General features: G+C 43.2%; 1 protein-coding gene across 3 annotated transcripts in view; it reads left to right on the forward strand.

Annotated features, from left to right (window-relative positions):
• The first annotated feature begins 1,516 nt into the window (after positions 1–1,516).
• The window catches only part of LOC134356709 (E3 ubiquitin-protein ligase RNF123), a 435,173-nt gene continuing 415,258 nt past the window's right edge, over positions 1,517–21,431 (forward strand). Inside the window, exons 1-3 of one of the 3 annotated variants that reach the window (XM_063067762.1) lie at positions 1,517–1,638; positions 2,341–2,442; positions 7,682–7,766. In XM_063067762.1, the coding sequence (XP_062923832.1) occupies positions 2,349–2,442; positions 7,682–7,766 (179 nt within the window). In that variant the 5' untranslated portion in view covers positions 1,517–1,638; positions 2,341–2,348. The other 2 variants (XM_063067763.1, XM_063067761.1) reach the window with 2 other exon arrangements.

A 21,431-nucleotide genomic window follows, 5' to 3' on the forward strand; every position in this document is an offset into this window, starting at 1 on the left:
CACTAGGGATATAAAGATAGCATTGCAGTGAGTGCTGGTCACTAGATGCGATAAAGAAGAAACAGAGATATGAAGGGGTTTTCAGCAATGAAATCACATCCCAGGCTATTAAGAAGGCAGAAGCTCCCAAGTACAATTTTTCAACCATTTTTGACTACACCTGGAATGGCAGAAAATTGGAGAATTTCTCATACTGTACCACGATTTGAAAAGAGAGGACATAAACAAAGCAATTGGTTCAGCTTCAGTGGTGAAAAAATTGCTGGAGTCAATTCTAAGTGATAGAATGTTACAGACAGGAGTAGGACCTTCACACAAAATGCTCGAAGAATTCAGCTGGCCAGGCAGCATGCAGAAGTGTTGCTTGTGTTACTCCAGGTCCCAGCGTCTGCAGTCTCTCGAGGCTCAAAGGTAGGACTTCTGCAGTGAACAGAAGGGCCCTGGGGAGTGTCGTAGAGCTGATGGACACGGCTCACAGGTGCACAAGATGGTGAATTAGTCTCTTCTTGTTATTCAAGCTCTCCAGTTTTGGCAGTATCCTTGTGAACCTTTTCCACACCCTTTTCATCCCTCATTTTTGTTATCTTCGTTAATGATACTGAAGTGCAAGAGATGGTACAGAATTTTACAGGTGAAACAAAAGCTAAATGTAGAACACTACAGCACAGTACAGGCCTTTGATGTTGTGCTGACCTTCAAAGCTACTCCAAGATCAATCTAACTTTTCCCTCCTACATGACCCTCCATTTTTCTATCATCCATGTGTCTATCTGAGTTTCTAAATGCCCCTAATGTATCTATCTCTAACACTACACCAGGCCTCCACTCACCTACCACTCTCTATGTAAAGAACTTACCCCTGGCGTCCCCCTATACTTTCCTCTAATCATCTTAAACTGATGTCACCTTGTGTTACTCATTTGTATCTATGAAAAAATCTCTATCACTCAATTGGATTTACACCTTTTTATCATCTTGTACAATTCTGTCAAGTCACCTCTCATCCTCCTTTGTTCCAAAGAGATAAACCCTAGCTCACTCAACTCATAAGACATGATTTCTATTTCAGACAGCATCCCAGTAAATCTCCTCTGCACTACATCCTTCCTATGAGGCGACCAGAACTAAACACAGTACAGTATCCCCAACAACACACATCAAAGTTGCTGGTGAACACAGCAGGCCAGGCAGCATCTCTAGGAAGAGGTACAATCGACGTTTTGGGCCGAGACCCTTCGTCAGGACTAACGTGACTCTTCCTATAGATGCTGCCTGGCCTGCTGCGTTCACCAGCAATCTTTATGTGTGCAACATGAACTTACGGCTCTTGAACTCAGTAACCCCATTAATGAAGAGCAGCGCACTAAACACATTCTTAACAACCCTATCAGCTCGCTTCTGGCATTAGAATCAGTTATACTTGGATGCTGAGAAGCGGGAGCGCGGCTACCAGAAGCTGCGCGCTCACGACTACAGCAGTGCGCGCGCGGTGGCTGATCGCGTTTTGAATTGACGGCCGAGGCGGCCACCGTACGGCATCATGGCGGTGCAGCCGGCGCCTTGAGTCGAGCGGGTGGGACGTTACCTGGGAGACGAGCGGGTGCGGGATCGGGACTGGTGGGCCGTCCGGCGAGGCGGGTAAGGAGACTAGGACACAGGCAGAAAGAGAGTGGGACCCACGGTTGGGGCCGCAGCTGGGCGCTTGGTGGGGCAGATGTGGGGGCCGATACATGAACAAGGAGTGTGCGGGTGTCGAGATCTCCCCTGAACGGTACCAAACCCCCTCCCACCCCATTTCCTTCCACCCACACCCTACTACCCCCTCCCATCCACTCTCCTACAACTTCCTACAACCACCTCCACTCACTCTTCCCCTCCTCAGTTGTCTCCTCCTCACCACCCCTCTTCTCAACACCCCCTTCTCAACACCCCCCTTCTCAACCCCCTCACACCTCACGCCCCACTCACCACCAACCCCCCCACCACCAACCACCACCACACCCCTCTCACCCCCTCACACCCCCCCTCCAACTCCCCCCTCCCACACCCCCCTCCAACTCCCCCCTCCCACACCACCCCCTCCAACCCCCCTCCCACACCACCCCCTTCAACCCCCCCTCCCACACCACCCCCTTCAACCCCCCCTCCCACACCACCCCCTTCAACCCCCCCTCCCACACCACCCCCTTCACCTCCCCCTCCCACACCACCCCTTCCCTCTTACACACTTTCTCCCGTTTTATTGTTCATTGCTCAGTGGAACTTGTCTTCCGGAACTGCGCCCACCCATCACAGTACAATAATTGTAGTTGCCCCTCATGCTCCATTTGTTCAATCTAGAGTCGTCTATGCGGACAATGACATCGAAAGGAGGAACCAGTGCAGCGTACTCGCGGAAGAGTTATCGACTGCCCACTGACAATGAAAAGTCGAAGGTCACGGGTATGTTTGGGTCCATACAGTGTTGGAGTGTGCATTGGTGTTTTGTGTAAAATATTTTCCTTAATGGGACAAGGTTTTGACTGTCTGGTACTCAAATAGGATGGGAAATTCTCTTTCCATTTTAGTAAAAGATTGAAATTTAGGTAGCACCAGACAAGTGTTGGTGAATTTCAATGCTGTTGAGTAGAAGGGGACCCTTTTGAAGCTTTAGCTGGGTGAATATTTCCACGTTAAGAATATCTTGGTTGGAAGTATGCTGATCGAGAAAATCGTTGGATATCCCACTGCGTTGCAGGTGGTTTAAAAATCCCTGTTATTTCCAGTCTGAAACAGCAATTTATTTGCAGAGAAAAATCCTATTCTAAATTGATTGCAATGACTTATTCAGTATCAAACATTAATGTCAAAAGTCTTGAATGTGAAATACATAGTCATCTGCAGAAGAAGTATGCCGAGCCATAATTAGTTACTGTAACTATTAGCTAGGAAGCCGCAGCATATGGAATAGATAGAGGGTGCTGAAAGCGAGATTCGGAGTGTTTGAAGCTTGGGATGATTTTGATATTCCTTAACGCCTGTGCTGGTCTGTGCCTGGCTCTCCTCCCTTTGGATGTGTCAGTTTCCAAGAAGCTTAAGTCAGGAATTGAGATGTAAGTCATGCAAGACCTGCTAAACTTTAGCAGCTAAAGTGCTGGTGTATTTTTGTGGTATGATATGGCTGCAAGTTTCCTGAATCATTGATCTGGATATTACCAGAGGACAGTGTCCACGGTTGGTTTCTGTAATTTGAGTATAATGCTGAGGCTGTTACAAGAACGGGAACTCTGTCCTTGTCTCATTTACCCATGATTCCACTCAGTTAATAGCCCTGCAGTAAGGTGTTCAATGCATTTTCCATGGGCAGTCAGCACATTTTGGTGTTCTGATGTCCTTGTTCAAATTCAGATAGATTTCTTCCTCTTTTAGTTATCATGCTTTTTGTTACTAGGAGTTTTTTGTGATTTTGAGAGCTTTTAAATTGCAAAAAGGCATGTAGCCCAGAAACAGGCCTTTCAGCCCATGTTACTGACCACTCTCTTGGTGGAAAAAGTTACCCCCAAAGGTTCCTACTAAACTCTTCCCCTCTCACCTTAAACATTACAACGGGACATTGATAGGATGCAAAACTGGGCTGAGAAGTGACAGATGGAGTTCAATCCAGATAAGTGTGAGGTGGTTCATTTTGGTAGGTTGAATATGATGGCAGAATATAGTATAAATGGTAAGACTCTTGGCAGTGTGGAGGATCAGAGGGATCTTGGGGTCCGGGTCCAAGGGACACTCAAAGCTGCTACGTAGGTTGACGCCTTGGTTAAGAAAGCATACAGTGCATTGGCCTTCATCAATCGTGGGATTGAGTTTAAGAGCCGAGAGGTAATGTTGCAGCAATATAGGACCCTGGTCAGACCTCACTTGGTGTTTTGTGCTCAATTCTGGTTGCCTCACTACAGGAAGGATGTGAAAACCAGAGAAAGGGTGCAGAGGAGATTTACAAGGATGTTGCCTGGATTGGGGAGTGTGCCTTATGAGAATAGGTTGAGTGAACGCGGCCTTTTCTCCTTGGAGCGACGGAGGATGAGAGGTGATCTGATAGAAGTGTACAAGATGATGAGAGGCATTGATTGTGTGGATAGTCAGAGGCTTTTCCCCAGGGCTGAAATGGCTAGCACGAGAGGGCATAGTTTTAAGGTGCTTGGAAGCAGGTACAGAGGAGATGTCAGGGGTAAGTTTTTGACGCAGAGAATGGTGAGTGTGTGGGATGGGCTGCCGACAGCAGTGGTGGAGGTGGAAATGATGGAGTCTTTTAACAGACTCCTGGATGGCTACATGGAACTTAGAAAATTAGAGGGCTATGGGTAAAGCCTAGGTAGTTCTAAGGTAAGGACATGTTCGGCACAGCTTTGTGGGCCGAAGGGCCTGTATTGTGCTGTATGTTTTCTATGCTTCTATTTGTCCTTTAGTTCTTAATTCCCTCATGCCAGGAAAACGATATGCACATTTACCCTACCTATGCCCTTTGTAGGACCACCTCTCTAAAAGTCCCAACCTACTCAACCTGCCTCCATAATTCAGTCCCACAGTCTTGTCAACATCCTTGTAAATCTCCTCCACACTCTTTCCATTTAATGGCACCTTTCCTATAAATAGGCATCCGTTAGTCTTGTGAGACCATGGAATTGCACCTTGGAAGGTTTCCAGGGTGCTGGCCTGGGCAAGGTTGTATGGAAGACCAGCAGTTGCCCATGCTGCAAGTCTCCCCTCTCCATGCCACTGAGGTTGTCCAAGGGAAGGGCACTAGGGCCGATACAGCTTGGCACCGGGCCACCTTTCCTATAAGAGTTACCAAAACAGAACACAGTATTCCAAATGCAGTCCGACCAATGTCTTGTAGAACTGCAACATAACTTCCCAGCTTCTGTACTCGGTGTCCTTCACATCGTACCAAACCCATATTCATCAATCTCCAATGCCATTTTCAGGAATCCATGTACTTGTATTCCCTGGTCCGCCTGTTCTACACCATTTCTCAGGGGCCTACTATTCATTATAAATTAAACTCCATTTGCCATTTCTCAGCCCACTTACCAGCTGATCAAGATCCCTCTGTAACTCACTATAACCATAACACTACCTATTATCTGCAAACATACTAACCATGCTTTGTGCATTCTCACTCACAGGTCTATATCAAATATCTCATTTCATCACATCCCACATCTCATCCATATCAAATTCAAGCTTGTGCTGGGAAACATAGCAACACAGAATTAGTGCTTGCAATTGTTTTCAATAAAGGGAGTGGGGTCAAAATATTAGTTATTCAAGCAGAAGTGTGGACAGATTGGGAAGAGAGGTTTGTGGATTTGGTGCAAGGCTGAGTGCAACCTTTCACCCCGTCACCCAAATACTGTGGCTAGGGTGAGTCACCTCCTGCACCCTAAAATCTTTTTATCAACACAATTCAAGAAAATGAGGAGAGCTCTCCCCACTTGTCCAGCTGAGTCCACATTGCTAACCCTCAAACATGAGATTCTGCAGGTGCTGAGAAGCTTGAGTAACACACACAAGTGCTAGGGGAGCTCAATAAGTCAGGCAGCATCAACGAGGTCAATAAACAGCTGATGTATTAGGCTGAGCCCCTCATCAAGACCGGAAAAGAAGGGGGAAGAAGCCAGAATAAGAAGGTGGGAGGGGAAGGAGTACAAGGTGGCAGGTGATAGGTGAGGGGGAAGGTGGGTGAGTTGAGAGAGGCATGACATATTGAGCTGAGAGGTGATGGGTGGAAAAGGTTATGGGCTGAATAAGAAAGAATCTGATAGGAGAGGAGAGTGGATCATACGAGAAAGGGAAGGAGGAGGGGCACCGGAGGGAGGTAATAGGCAGGGGAGGAAAGGAGAACGATTGAGAGGGTAACCAGAATGTGGAATGGAAGAAGAGAAGAAGGGGACGTAATTATCAGAAGTTAAAGAAATTGATGCTCATACCATCAGGATGGAGGCCACACAGACAGAAATCGAGGTGTTGCTCTTTGAGTTTGGCCTCATCATGGTAGTAGAGAAGCCTCGTGTTTGGCCTCATTGTACCAGATCTCAAGAAACTTGATACTGTTCAGGCAGAATTTTTGGCTTGATTAGCAACCCCCTCCCCACCATGAGTACACAATGGCTGCAGGGTATATCATTGCTGTTATTCTCCCAGGGCGATTTCAACACACTTCCCAAACCAGTCAGATATACCATCAAGGGCATCAGAGGCATGGAACATCATCTCCTGGTTCGACTGCATGTTGCACGCAATTCTGATTTGGAAATTTATTTATTTAGTGAAACAGCACGGAGTAGGCCTTTCTGGTCATTCAAGGCATGCTGCTCCAGCAACCCCTAACGAACCTATTAACCGGAACATAATTATGGGGCAATTTACAATGACCAATTCACCTGCCCAATATGTCTTTTGGACTGGGAGGAAACCCGAGAATCCAGAGAATACCCATGCATTCCATGAGGAGGATGTACAGAGACTCCTCACAGAATGGCGCCGGAATTGAACTCTCAACTCCAGCACGACCTGAGCTGTAATAGCATCGCACTAACCGCTCTGCTACCGTGGCGCCCAAATATAGAAATATAATGCTCATCCTTCACTGTCAGGCCTCATTCTGGAACTCTTCCAACACTATGGGAGTATCTCATAGGTTCAAGGTGTTGGCTCACCATCACTTTTTCAAGTATAGGTTGGGATGTTTAGTAAATTCTGGATTTGATAGTGACTCCTACATTCTCAGAAGATGAATAAATGAGAAAAGAGAACCATTAGCTGGATGTATGGATGGTTGTAGAGAGATGAGTGTCAGCTCTCCCACTTTGTTACATGTGCTGAGGCCATCCTGCACTGCACTGCTGCAAAAATGAGAGCTGGCAATGTGCTGGTGTTCACATGAGCCCCTTCGTTGGTTGGGGCCAACCATGGATATTGTGTCCATAGAGGGGAGGTTAGTTTCCAGTGCTGTATCCACAACTCTCTGCAGTTTCTTGCGGTCACATGTAGAGCAGTTGCCTTAGCATGCCATTGTGCTTTCTATAGTGCATCATAAAAATTGATTAGGGTTGACAACCTCCTGGAGAATTAGAGGCATTGGTGAAACTTGCTTTCTGTGGCTAGATTTATTGCTTTGTTCTTGGGTGAAATCATTACATACTGTGTTCCTGAGTCACATGGGCTAATGGGAAAACACTTTAATTTGCAAACTGTTCCTATTTTATCTAACCTTGAGGGATATTGAAGATGATGGTATATTGACATCGATGTCCCTCGTGCCAGAGAATGATCAAGAACTTAATTCTGATCATTGTCAATGAATGAAGTTAAAAAGCGTACATCAGAACGAGCAGCTTACCTTAGTCTGTCTATAATTAAATAGCTCTTAAGGATTTGGGTACGTAATGAGTTATTGGTTAGTACTCAGCATTTATCATACTATCCACTTCTGATTGGGAACAATAAAGTAGATACATCGAAAATACTACATTTAGGGAATTGAGAATGAGAGGTTGAAATGACAAGAAGCTGATTTAGAATGGAATGGAAAAGTACTTTTTTTTATACAAAAAGTGCATTTAAGTAACACAACAGAAATGAATATTATTAGGTATCATAATTCAAGAGAATGTATCTGATTTAATAATTTTATTTTTGGCAGGATTTGTGAATGACAGATTCCTCAGCAACTACCTCCACCACGTATTCCCTTCCTCTGAGAATACTCAGTTGTCTGCTACATCCAGGTACACAATGTTTGATAAAGTGCTTCTGCACACTGTTTCAATAGACTTGGCTACTGAGGTGTGTAGATGTGTGATGTCCAATTTCTGGCTGCACTTTCCAGTTTCTGACTGTTGAAGATGGCCTAAAGATTCATGTTAGCTCGCAAACTTGTGCTTTGTTCGATGGCTAATTCTGTTGAGACTCTCCAATATTGACCCTGTACATCAGTGTTTCCCAACCTGTTTTAGCCTAACACCCCCCCCAAAGTGCTTTCATACTTGCCAATGCCCCTCTTAAGCACAATATACTTTCTGACACCCCCCATACTGTAAAAACATGTCTACCATATGCTAACATGAGAAAAATGATTCTGCTTTAAATTTTTATTTGTCTCTAAACCTAGCTTACACAGTACCTGTGTGCTCTGCAACAGCTTCGATATCAATGTGATCCTTGAGCTTGTTGGTCTTCAGCAAGAGTTGGTTCAAGTTGTGATAGCTAAAACCTTAAGTCCCCATGCGTAACAATGTTCAAGCTGTTTCCGTTCTTTGTGAGTATGTGGTTCACTGCACTGAGTCTCTCTCAACAAGGTAGGAGGATGGAAATACAATGAAGAGCAGTTTGGCTCTTCTCCAAAGACCAGGAAACTTTGTATGACCGTGTAGCTACATACCACAAAAGCCGACAGTTTTGAAAGGCATCTTTGCTTCATCATCATTCTGAATTTTGATAATTTCTTCTTGCAAGCTCTCTTCTTGTTCTTTCACCTTGCAAAGGGATGGGTTAATTAACCAGTCTGGAATTTCCAGATCATTTCAATCCGTGAATTGATTCTGAAAATCGTTCTTCAGTGACTGCAACTCTTGCGAATCACCGTCTGTGAAAGCGAGTGCCATACTTTTCATGCAGCGAAACTGAGAACATTATTATCCCAATGTTTTGCTTGTATATTTCCAATTTTCTGATTGAAAGTAGATCCTGCACTTTTTCCCTGGATTAAATAGAAATTTTCACCCTGTAATTTCATATTTAGAATGTTCATTTTGTCATACAGATCAGCTAGGCAAGGCCACATCTCCATGTAGAAGTTCAATCTTGTTTTCCAAACTCTTGTCAACTTTGAGCAAAAATTCAACCACAATGTCATAAAGATCAAAGAAACATTTTAAGCAGCAGCCTTTTGACAGCCAACACACTTTGATGTGAAGAAGCAAGCATGCAATCTCTTCAGCATTATCTTGGCATAACTGAGGAAATATTCTGCTATTTAATGGATGAGCTTTAATTTTGTTGATAGCAGATACTACAAAAATCATGCTTGAAAAATGTTGCTGGCTGAGGTTTTTGTCTGCGAGATGTTAACAATGAATTACACAATGGATTGCAAACAGACTTTTTTCATAAGTGGCACTAAACCGGCATGGCAACCTGTCATATATGGTGCTTCATCTGTTGCACAAGAAATCATGTTCCTAATTGGAATACTTTTATCATCAGTATTCATTTTGAGATTGTCGTAGATGGATTCACTGTTGATATTTGTTTTAAACTTTTTAACAAAAGAAAATCTCTTCATAAGCTTTTCCATTTTTGATTAACTGTACACATGCCATTAGCAATGCCTGTCTCGCACAGTTGACTCATCCAGTTGTATCCCAAATTCTGCTTTTTGTATCTCTGTGCATAGTTGATATTCAATATCTTTACTCATTTCGTCAATATGACGAGCTACAGAGTTATTACTCAGAGGAATTGATTTTAAAATACTGGTATCTACTATGAGGACACTGGTGAGCACTTCTGATACAGCAGGCATTATTAATCTTTCGCCAGTTGTATGAGGTTTTCCACACTTTGCTGTCATTTTGGAAATGTGATAAGGAGCAGTGAGACTACTATCAACAAACGAGAAAATCTGCAGATGCTGGAAATCCAAGCAACACACACAAAATGCTGGAGGAACTCAGCAGGTCAGACAGCATCTATGGAAAAGAGTACAGTCGACGTTTCGGGCTGAGACCCTTCAGCAGGACTGGAGAAAAAAAGATGAGTAGATTTAAAAGGTGGGTAGAGGGGAGAGAGAAACACAAGGTGATAGGTGAAACCGGAGGGGGAGGGCTGAAGTAAAGAGCTAGGAAGTGGATTGGTGAAAGAGATACAGGGCTGGAGAAGGGGGAATCTAATAAGAGAGGACAGAAGGCCATGGAAGAAAGAAAAGGGGGGAGGAACGAGCACCAGTGGGAGGCAATGGGCAGGCAAGGAGTTAAAGTGAGAGAGAAAAGGGGGAATGGGGAGTGGTGAAGGGGGTGGGGTGCAGGGCATTACTGGAAGTTTGAGAAATTGATGTTCATTTCAACATCTGAAGGCTATCCAGACAGAATATAAGGTGTTGTTCCTCCAACTTGATTGTGGCCTCATCGTGACAGTATAGGAAGCCATGGATGGACAAATCAGAATGGGAATAGGAAGTGGAATTGAAATGGCCGGCCATTGGGAGATCCTGCTTCTACTGGCGGACAGAGTATAGATGCTCGGCTGAGCAGTCTCCCAGTCTACGTCGGGTCTCACCAATACACAAGAGGCCACACCAGGAGCACCAGACACACTATATGACTCCAACAGACTCGCAAGTGAATCACCTCACCTGGAAGGACTGTTTCGGGCCCAAATGGTAGTGAGGTAGGAGGTGTAGGGGCAGGTGTAGCACTTGTTCCACTTGCAGGGATAAGTTCCAGGAGGGAGATCAGTGGAGAGGGATGAATGGACAAGGGAATAGTGTAGGGAGTGATCCCTGCAGGAAGTGGGGGTGGGGGGGAGGGAAAGATGAGCTTGGTGGTGGGATCCTGTAGGGGATGTTGGAAGTTGCAGAGAATTATGTGCTGGATCTATCAAGGCCAATTTAGCTTTCTTGACAAACGAATCGATTGTGTAACACTTTTCAAATGTTTCTTTCATATACTGGAACTGAGTATTACCATAAGTAGCCTTTTGAGGGTGTCTTATGGAAGTGTTCTGCAATCTTGGTGGTTTCATGTCTTTATTTAATGGTACAGTATTACAGGTAAGACACATAGGGTGTCACTTATCTGACGGGAACAGAATAAAACCGTACTCCATGTATTTAACATAGTATTAACACATTTTCTGTAGCTTCTGTTTCTCAACAGGATTAGAATTCAAAGCTTCACTGCGTTCAGACTCTGAGATCGAGGTTTATCCATCATTAATGGGGTTAAATTAAAATTAAGAATTAACACAAACTGGGAGTACCTGTCGGATGTTGACAATGGCAGCGAGTTGGCACAGTTGGTCGGGTCTCATGCCTCGAGTTAGTGTGCTGCTTACTGCCCCCTCCCCCCAAGAATCTTGAATGCCCCCCCCCCAACTTCTATTTCCCCTGGTGCCCCCTTAGGACACACAACCGCCCCTGTTGGGAATCACTGCTGTACATTATTTTGGGGATCAAGTGCGTGATCAGTTTTGGAGTTTAGTTTGTATTTAGATGCACTCCATTGTGCACTATGTTCACCTAGTTTCATGTAGATAGATAGAGATTTCATTGATCCCAAAAGAAATTAGTGTCTTAGTTGATGTGAGACATCGACTAATGCTTCTGTACTTTATTTCATTGAAACTCAATGAAATTGTATTATAGCAAAACAATTCAAGTTCCCTGTCTAGACTAGCTGTAGTGGTACCTGCAAAAGGACTCTGGTATTTGTTTAAAACAGCCTCAAATGGTGGCAGAATTGAACTCAAGTAGTAAAATTTAAAAGACCAAATGGCTTGTTGTGACTGAGCTGGAGAGCACCCTGTGTGTGAACAACAGATTTGAAGAGGACAAGATTAGGACTGTTTGAACTTGCAGGTGGTAGCTGTTGGTTAGATTTGCCCATTACACTTGGGCATGAGCTCAAAGGCTGTTCATACCTTTGAGTCATTTCTAGGGGGTACTGTAAATGTATAGTTCAGCATATTAAAGAATCCTTTAAACAATATGAACATTTGTTCTGAATGTAACATGTAGTATATCTATGCTCTATGGATGTTAAGCTAACGTTCTCTGATCTATGTCTGTTTCTCAGTATTCAGATTTTAGTCTATATGATAGAAGAACATAAGGTGTCAGGATGTATGTATAAGGAAGCTAATGTATCCTGTGAACACCTTACAGAGTGTGTAAACTGCTTGACTTTTCTGTGTGCCTGCCTCGGACTTTATGAGTCCGCATTCACTAATAATAGCTTGACAGTGCAACTGGATGATCCAGCTCACATTACAAAGCCCTGACGGTGCAGATCTTTTCCAGTGAGATTCCAGTCAATCCCTTAGCTTGATTTATCTGTGCTTTTCAAGTTGACATTTATTAAAGTTTAAAGTACAAACCTAGATGGTAATTTTGTTTAAAAAGATGAACTTATTATACCCTTTTTATTATGTGTTCGTAGTGGTAACTAAGGCAACTCCTGCAGAATGTTGGATGCAATATCTTCCTCACATTTTAACTCTTTCTATAACCCTGTGTTCCCTTTATTTCAATTTCATTCTAATTTTTTCTTGTTAGCATCCCTAATTCACTTGGACCTGCATACTACTCAATTACCTGCAATCTAGGAACAAAGCTTTGGAATTCCTTTTCTAAGAATCTTACCTTTGTATCCTTCTGTTATTTATGGCCAACCTTTTTTTTTCCCAAACCCTTGGTCATCTGTTCAAAAATCTTCTCTTGTGACTCTCATATTTTGCCTGAAGTTCCTGGGGGTACCCTGGGATGACTTGCTATGTAGTTGGGTCAGACATTGTGGGCTGAAGGGCTTGTTCCTGTCTTGTACTTTCTGTTTTTTCCTATTAAAGACAAGTTATAAATGTGAGCAACAGGAATTCTGCAGATGCTGGAAATTCAAGCAACATACATCAAAGTTGCTGGTGAACGCAGCAGGCCAGGCAGCATCTATAGAAAGAGGTGCAGTCGACGTTTCAGGCCGAGACCCTTCGTCAGGACTAACTGAAGGAAGAGTGAGTAAGGGATTTGAAAGTTGGAGGGGGAGGGGGAGATGCAAAATGATAGGAGAAGACAGGAGGGGGAGGGATAGAGCCGAGAGCTGGACAGGTGATAGGCAAAAGGGGATACGAGAGGATCATGAGACAGGAGGTCTGGGAAGAAAGACAAAAGAGGGGGTGACCCAGAGGATGGGCAAGAAGTATATACAGAGGGAGAAAAAGGAGAGTGAGAGAAAGAATGTGTGCATAAAAATGAGTAACAGATGGGGTACGAGGGGGAGGTGGGGCCTTAGCGGAAGTTAGAGAAGTCGATGTTCATGCCACCAGGTTGGAGGCTACCCAGACGGAATATAAAGTGTTGTTCCTCCAACCTGAGTGTGGCTTCATCTCCACAGTAGAGGAGGCCGTGGACAGACATGTCAGAATGGGAATGGAATGTGGAATTAAAATGTGGAATTAAAATGCTGCTTGGCCTGCTGCGTTCACCAGCAACTTTGATGTATGTTGCTTATAAATGTGAGTGTTACTTTCCATATTTCTGTAAGGCTTAGGAGTGCCCGATGAGATCGGAAATCCCAGAGTGGAAATGCACAATGTGGATGGGTAGGTAGTAGCTTCTGGATGTAAGACTGAGAAGTTGAAGGGTGAATTCCATTTGGGTGGAGGTGGAAGTTAGATTGGGTTGAGGAGGTTGGATGTGGCTTCAAGCATAGAAGGTGTAGGAAACTGGGTGATTTCAGGAAACAAAAGTAAAATTGTTACTTGAAACAAAAAAATAAGCTGATGTACTGCACAGGTCAGACAACTCTATGGAGGCAGAGGAACGGTTGATGCTTCTGCATTGGGACCCAGAGTGTAGTGGAGTGATCACCAGTATAAAGAAATGAGAGGAAGGGGTGAGGTGAGATGAGAGTTGTCGGTTGATAGTTAGGACCAGTTGAAGTGGCAGATGATGGACAAATGGAGCCAGGGGACTGACTGATGGAGACAGACTTTGAGAGAGAAAATGGAGCAGATGGGGTCAGGTAGGGGTGGAGGAGAGGTAGAGAGAAGGTGGGAAAAGATGTGGAGACAAGAGGCTGCTGAGTTTGGAACCTGGTAAGGAAGGAAGATAATAACTGGATCCAGGCAAGGGAGGGATAATGGGCAGATGGAGTCAGTTGGAGGAGAGGAACAGAACTGAACTGGCTGATGGAGACCTTGTGGAGGATTTGGAAAAAGTGGAGTGGGGGAGGTGAAAGAACCCGGGTGGATCAGAGCGAGAGAACTAGGAACATAGAGAATCTGGTTACCTGAAATTGGAGAAATCAATGTTCTTCCCATTGGGTTATAGACTCCCAGGTGGAAATAAGCTGCTGCTCCTGTAGTGTGCATCTGGTGTTTCTGTGGCAGTGGAGATAGCTGAGGACTGATAGGTCAGAGTTGAAGTGGGAAAGGGAGTTGAAATGACATGCAACTTGGAGTTCAAGATGACTTTTGCAGCCAATGTACATGTGTTCGTCATAAGTGTAAGCTACACTTGGTCTTGCTGATGTAGAGGAGGCCGCATCAAGAGCACTGAATATTCTAGGCAGGGTAGGAGGAGGGGCATGTGAATCTCTGCCTTACCTAAAAGAATTTATTAACTCCCTGGATAGTAGGGGAGGAGGAGGAGGAGACCATAAGGTAAAAGAGCAAAGTTAGGCCATTCAGCCCATCAAGTCTGCTCCGCCATTCCTTCTCGGCTGACTTTATCCTTCTCAACCCCATTCACTAGCCTCCTCTTGCTAACCTTTGATTCCCTGATTAATCAAGAACCTATCAACCTCCACTCTAAATATATCCAATGACTTGCCTCCACAGCTGTCTGTGGCAATGAATTCCACAGATTCACCACCCTCTGACTAAAGAAATTCCTCCTCTTCTCTGTTCTAAATGGGTGCCCCTCTATTTTGACTGTAGGAAACATCCTTTCTGCATCCACTCTATCTAGGTCTTTCAGTCTTTGATATATTTCAATGAGATCCCCCCCTCGTTCTTTTAAACCCCAGCAAATACAGGCCCAGAGCCAACAAACGTTGCTGATATGTTAATCCTTTCATTCCCAGAATTATTCTTGTGAATCTCCTGTGGATCCTCTCCAATGCCAGTATGTCTTTTCTTAGATAAAGGGCCCAGAACTGCTCACAATACTACCAAGTACACTCTGACCAATGCTGTATAAAGCTTCTGCATTACATCCTTACTTTTATATTTTAGTCCCCTCAAAATGAATGCTAACATTGCATTTCCCATCCTTTCCACCCACTTGCCCTGCAAGTTTACCTTTAGGGCAGGGATTTCCAACCTTTTTTATGCCATGGACCAATACCATTAAGCAAGGGGTCTATGGACCCCAGGCTGGGAACCCCTGCACAAGGACTCCCAAGTCCCCTTTGCGCCTCAGATTTTTTAATTTTCTCCTTGTTTATTCTTTCTACCAAAGTGCAAGATCATACACTTCCCTACACAATCTGCTCTATCTTCCCTACACATCTTTGCCCATTCTCCTAATCTGTCTGTCCTTCTGCAGACTCCATGCTTCCTCAATAATACCTGCCCCTCTGCCTATTTTTGTATCATCCGCAAGCTTGGCCGTAAAGCCATCAATTCTATCATCTAAATCATTGACATATAATGTAAAAAGAATTGGTTCCAACACTGGCCCTTGCTGGCAGCCAACCAGAAAAGATCTCTTTTTTTTCCCACTCTGCCTCCTACCAGACTGACAATCTTTTATCCATGCTAGTATCTTTCTTGTAATACCATGGGCTTGTATCTTGTTAAGCAGCGTCACGTTTTGCCCCATGTCAAAGGCCTTCTGAAAATCAAGTAAACAATATCCACTGACTCTCCTTTGTCTATCCTGTCTGTTATTTTCACAAAGAATTTCAACAGGTTTGTCAGGCAAGATTTTTCTTGAAGGATACCATGCTGACTTCGGCCTACTGTATCATTTGTTTCCAGTACCCCAAAACCTTATCCTTAATAATGGACTCCAAGTTCTTCTCAACCACTGAAGTCAGACTATAATTTCCTTTCTTCAGCCTCCCTCCATGCTTAAAGATTGGGGTAACATTTGCAATTTTCCAGTCCTCTGGAACCATTCCAGAATCTAGTGATTCTTGAAGCACCATTACCAATGCCTCAATAATCCAGCTATCTCTTTCAGAAACCTGTGGTGTACCCCATCTGGTTCAGTCCTTTCAGGTTCCTAAGCACCTTCTCCTAAGTAATAGCAGCTGCATTCACTTCTGGCGCCTGACACTCCTGAATTTCTGGCATACTGCTAGTGTCTTCCACAGCGAAGTCTGATGCAAGATATTTATTAAGTTCGTATGTCATTATTTTGTTCTCCATTACTACCTCTCCAGCATTACTTTACAGTGGTCCGATATCCACTCTTGCCTCTTCTTAACTTCATATATCTGGGGAAAAAAAACTTGTAAAAAAAAACTCTTGGTGTCATAGAAGAGCCATGGAAAAGTATAGCACAGAAATAGGCCCTTTGGCCCATGTTGACCATACAGAACCATTCCAACTACCTATTCCAATTGACCTGCACTGGGTTCGTAGTATCTTTAGAACTAGAACAGTATAACACAGTGTTGTGGTGAACCAGCAAAAAAGCGAATCAAAAACACCCAAACTCTAATCCCTCCTACCTACACTATGTCCATATCCACCTTACATCCATGTGCCTATCTAAGCATCTCTTAAAAGCCTCTAATGTAATAATATCTTTGATATAACTGGCTAGTTTACTTTAACACTTCACCTTTTCTCTCCTTAGGTTTTTTTTCAGTTGTCTTTTTTAAAAGCTTCCCAGTCCTCTTACTTCCCACTAATTTTAGCTCTGTTATATGCCCGCTCTTTGCTCTTATGCTGTCTTTGACTTTCCTTGTCAGCCATGGTTGCTTCAGCTTCCCATTAGAATACTAATTCTTTGGGATGTGTCTATTCTGTGCCTTCTGAATACTCCCAGAATCTCCAGCCGTTGGTGTTCTGCTGTTGTCCCTGCTAGTGTCTCCTTCCAGTCAACTTTAGTACGCTTCTCTCTCATGCCCTTGTAATTTCCCTTACTTCACTGATTTACTGACAAATCTGACTTCAGCTTCTCCCTCTAAAACTGCAGAGCGAACTCTATCATATTATGTTCCCTGACTCCTAAAGCTTCTTTTACCTTAAGCTTTCTAATCAAATCTGTTTCATACAATCCCCATTCGAGAATTGTCTTTTCCCTAGTGGGCTCAAATAGAAGCTGCTCTAAAAAGTAATTTTGCAGGCATTCTACAAATTCCCTCTCTTGGGATGCAGCACCAACATGATTTTCCCAATCTATCTGCATATTGAAATCTCCCATGGCTATCGGAATTTTGTCCTTTTTACATGCCTTTTCTATTTCCCATTGTAATTTGCACCCCACATCTTGACTGTTGTTTGGATCCTTAACTTCATCATTGGGAGACCACAGTAAGTGCTGATCGGATATAACATCTCTTCCTTGCTGACAAAAACTCTGGCCCACCTCAAGAATGCTTGTTAACCCACTGCTGTCTCTACACCCACAACTGTGTGGTTAGGCAGAACTCAAATGCCATCTATAAATTTGCCCTTGACACAACTATTGTTGGCAAAATTTCAGGTGGTGATGAAGAGATATACAGGAGTGAAATAGATCAGCTGGTTGATGTCAAAAGAACAACCTTGCACTCAACGTCAGTAAGACCAGGGAATTGTTTGTGAACTTCAGGAAGGAGAAGTCAAGGGAATGCACATCAGTCCTCATCCAGGGTTCAGCAGTGGAAAGGGAGAGCGGTTTCAAGTTCCTGGGTGTCAACATCTCTGAAGATCTAACCTGCCCCCAACATATTGACACAGTTACAAAGAAGGCACAACAGTGGCTATATTTCATTAGGAGTTTGAGGAAACTTGGTATGTCACCAAAGACTCTCGCAAATTTATACTGATGTACATTGGAAAGCATTCTAATTGGTTGCTTCACTGATTGGTATGGAGAGGGCACTGTGCAGGATTGCAAAAAGCTGCAGAAAGTTTCAAATTCAGCCAGTTCCATCATGGGGACTAGCCATCTCGGCATTGAGGACACATTCAAAAGGAAATGTCTTAAAAAGGCAGCATCTGCCATTGAAAACCCTCATCATACCCTCTTGTCATTGCTGCCATCAAGAAGGAGGTACAAGACCCTGAAAAGAGACACTCAACAGTTTTAGGAGTGGCTTCTCTCCCCCCCCGCCCCCCCACAATCCGTCATCAGATTTCTGAATGAACAATGAATCTATGTATACTACATCACCATTTTTTTTGCTCTTTCTGCACTATTAATGTATAGATATTATAAATTATATATTTTTTATTGTTGTGCATTGTAAAGTACTGCTGCCACAAAACAATATATTTCACAACATATGCCAGTGATATTAAACTTGATTCTGACCTGTATATAACTCCCATCAGGGTCTTTCACACTCTCAATCTTTCACTGTGCTACAAGGTCATCTACCTCATTCTGTATACAGTGTGTATTTAAATATAACACCCTCAGTCCTGTTTTCGTCACTCTTTTCGATTTTGCCCCCACCATGACTACAATTTTGCCCTGTCATCTGTCTGTCCTTCCTCACAGTCTCACCACACACTGCATCTACATGTATACCAACTGCCCCATCCTCAGCCCTATCATTCCAGTTCCCATCCCTCTGCCGATACATTGCTGGATTATTTTTCCAATCAGCTTCAATGCGGTATTGATATTCTTGTGTAGTAAAATAAAAACATATTGAAAAAAATTCAGCAGGTCAGTCTGTGGCTATAGGAAGAAGCAAAGTTGTTGTTTCAGGTTGAAGACCATTTTTCTCTAAAGTGTGTTAGCAGCAGGCCTACAATAGATTAATTTAAAGAGTAAATTCTGCTTTGAGACAGAATTTAAATTCACACTGCACCACTTGAGTTCATCTTAAAAATCTCAAGGTTCTATTGAAACTTTTTAATTAATGCAATATTCAGCATTTAGCTGAAGTCGGCCAGCGCTGACAACGCAAGCTCTCAGAGGGAAGTATCTATCTCATTCTTCCTTTCTCTTGATTGCATAAGTGAAAGAGACATCCATCCCAGCTATCTTCCATACTAGGAAAGCATTGTGCTGACATTTACATACAAAACAGGAGAAACAAGTGTAAAATCCTTGTACTTTTCTGCAATCAGAAGTTTGGTGAATGGTGAAAATTTGGAATTGTACTGATGAAAGCAGAACAGTCGTCAACTATAAAAGAGAAAGTGGTAAGCAATTTTGAAAGAAAAGGCTAATATATCTCAGTGCATAATCTGATATTTAAACACTAATTTATGTTACTCCAATTTAGCTTTAATTAGAGGGATCAGAACATTGAAATAATAAAACATTAGAATAGCTAGAAATAGGAAATATTGTTAAGTGAGTGTATGATAAAATACATACCCATTACAATGATTTGCAGGGAGGTGTAAGAATAAGTCTTGCGTCTCCTGCGGTTGCAGGGTAAGTATCAGGAGATTTGGAGAGGTGAGAGGACCAGCAGTCACAGAAAAAGTGGTTCTTGTGGAAAACGGAAAGGGATGGGAGGAGACGATGTGACTGCTGGTGGGATCCATTTGCTGTTGGTTAAAATGATGGAGAATGACTTGCCAGATGAGAAGGCTGATGGGGTGAAAGCTAAGGATTAAGATAACTGTTCTGTTGACAAGGTGGTAGATGGGGTGAGAGCAGACATATGCAAAATGGAAGAGAGATGAGAGAGGTGTCTATGAAGGGTAAACTTTATTCATCATTTACATTTACATGTGTTAAGAAATTGCATTCAACACTTAATTATAAAGAATTATATGAAGAATAAAGTGAGGGTTTAAAATACGAATATGGAATAAAATGTGTGTATATGCATAAATACCAGCATGTTTTTACAATGTAAACAGCTTGGGACATCAGAGTTCGGTGTTCAATTCTGGCGTTCTCTGTAGGAAAGTTTATACGTTCTTCCTGTGTGCGTGTGGATTTCCTTCGGGTGCTCCAGTTTCCTCCCACAGTGCAAAGAGGTACGGATTAAGTAGGTTAATTGGTCGTAGAGTCATAGAACACTACAGCACAGAAACAGGTCCTACAGCCCATCTAGTCTGTGCTGAACCATTAATTTGCCTAGTCCCATTGACCTACACCTGGGCCATAGCCTTCCATATCACCATCATCCATGTACCTATACAAATTTTTCTTAGGTATTGAAATTGAACCCTCATTTGCTACTAATGCTGGCAGCTCGTTCCACACTCTAAGTGGAAAAAGTTCCCCTTCAGGTTCCTGTTAAAATTTCACCTTTCCCCCTTAACCCATGACCTCTAATTGTAGTCTCACCCAACCTCAGTGGAAAAAGCCTGCTTGCATTTACCCTATCTATGCCCCTCATAATTTTATATACCTCTATCAAATCTCCCCTCAATCTTCTATATTCTAAGGAATAAAGTCCGAACCTATTCAATCCTTCCTTAAAACTCAAGTCCTGGCAATATCTTTGTACATTTTCTCTGCGTATTTTCAATCTTATTTACATTTTTCCTGTAGGTAGGTGGCCAAAACTGCACTCAATATTCCAGGTTAGGCCTTATCAACATCTTATACACTTCAACATAACATCCCAACTCCTGTACTTAATACATTGATTTATGAAGGCCAATGTGCCAGAAACTTCCTTTACAACCATATCTACCTGTGATATCTCTTTCAAGGAATGATGGATTTGTATTCCCTGATTCCTTTGTTCTACCACACTCCTCAGTACCCTAACACTCACCCTGTAAGACTTACTCTGCTTGATTCTCCCAAAGTGCATCACCTCACACATGTCTGCATTAAATTCCATCTGCCATTTTTCAACTCATTTTTCCAGCTGGTCCAAATCCCACTACAAGCTTTCACAGTCTTCCTTGATGTATACTACTCCCCCAGTCTTGGTGTCATCCACAAATTTGCTAATCCAGTTTACCACATTATCATCCAGATCATTTATATAGATGGCAAACAGCAATGCACCCAGCATCAATCTCTGCGGCACAGTTGTACTTACAGACTTCCAGTCAGGGAGGCAACCATCTACAATAACTCTCTGGTTTCTCCTGCAAAGCCAATGTCTAATCCAATTTATTATTGAATCTTGAATGCCAAGTGACTGGACGTTCTTAACCAACCTCCCACGTGGGATCTTGTCAAAGGCTTTGCTAAGTTCCTTGTAGACAACATCTACTGCCTTGCCTTCATCACTTTCCTGGTAACCTTTTCAAAAAACTCTTATGAGATTACTTAGACATGACCTACCATGCACAAAGCCATGCTGACTATCCCTGATCAGTCCCTGTCTATCCAAATACTCGTATATCCAGTCCCTTCGAACACCTTTCAATAACTTTCCCCCTGCTGATGTCAGGCTCACTAGCCAATGTTTTCCTGGTTTATTCTGAGAGCCTTTCTTAAGCAACAGAACAGCATTAGCTATCCTGCAATCCTCTGGCACCTCACCTGTGGCTAAGGATTTTTAAATATCTCTGCTAGAGCCCTGCAATTTATGCACAAGCCTCCCACAGGCTTCAAGTGAACACCTTGTCAGGCTCTGGGAGTTTAT

This window comes from Mobula hypostoma, chromosome 15 (genome assembly GCF_963921235.1).
Source record: "Mobula hypostoma chromosome 15, sMobHyp1.1, whole genome shotgun sequence".
Lineage (NCBI taxonomy): Eukaryota > Metazoa > Chordata > Chondrichthyes > Myliobatiformes > Myliobatidae > Mobula > Mobula hypostoma.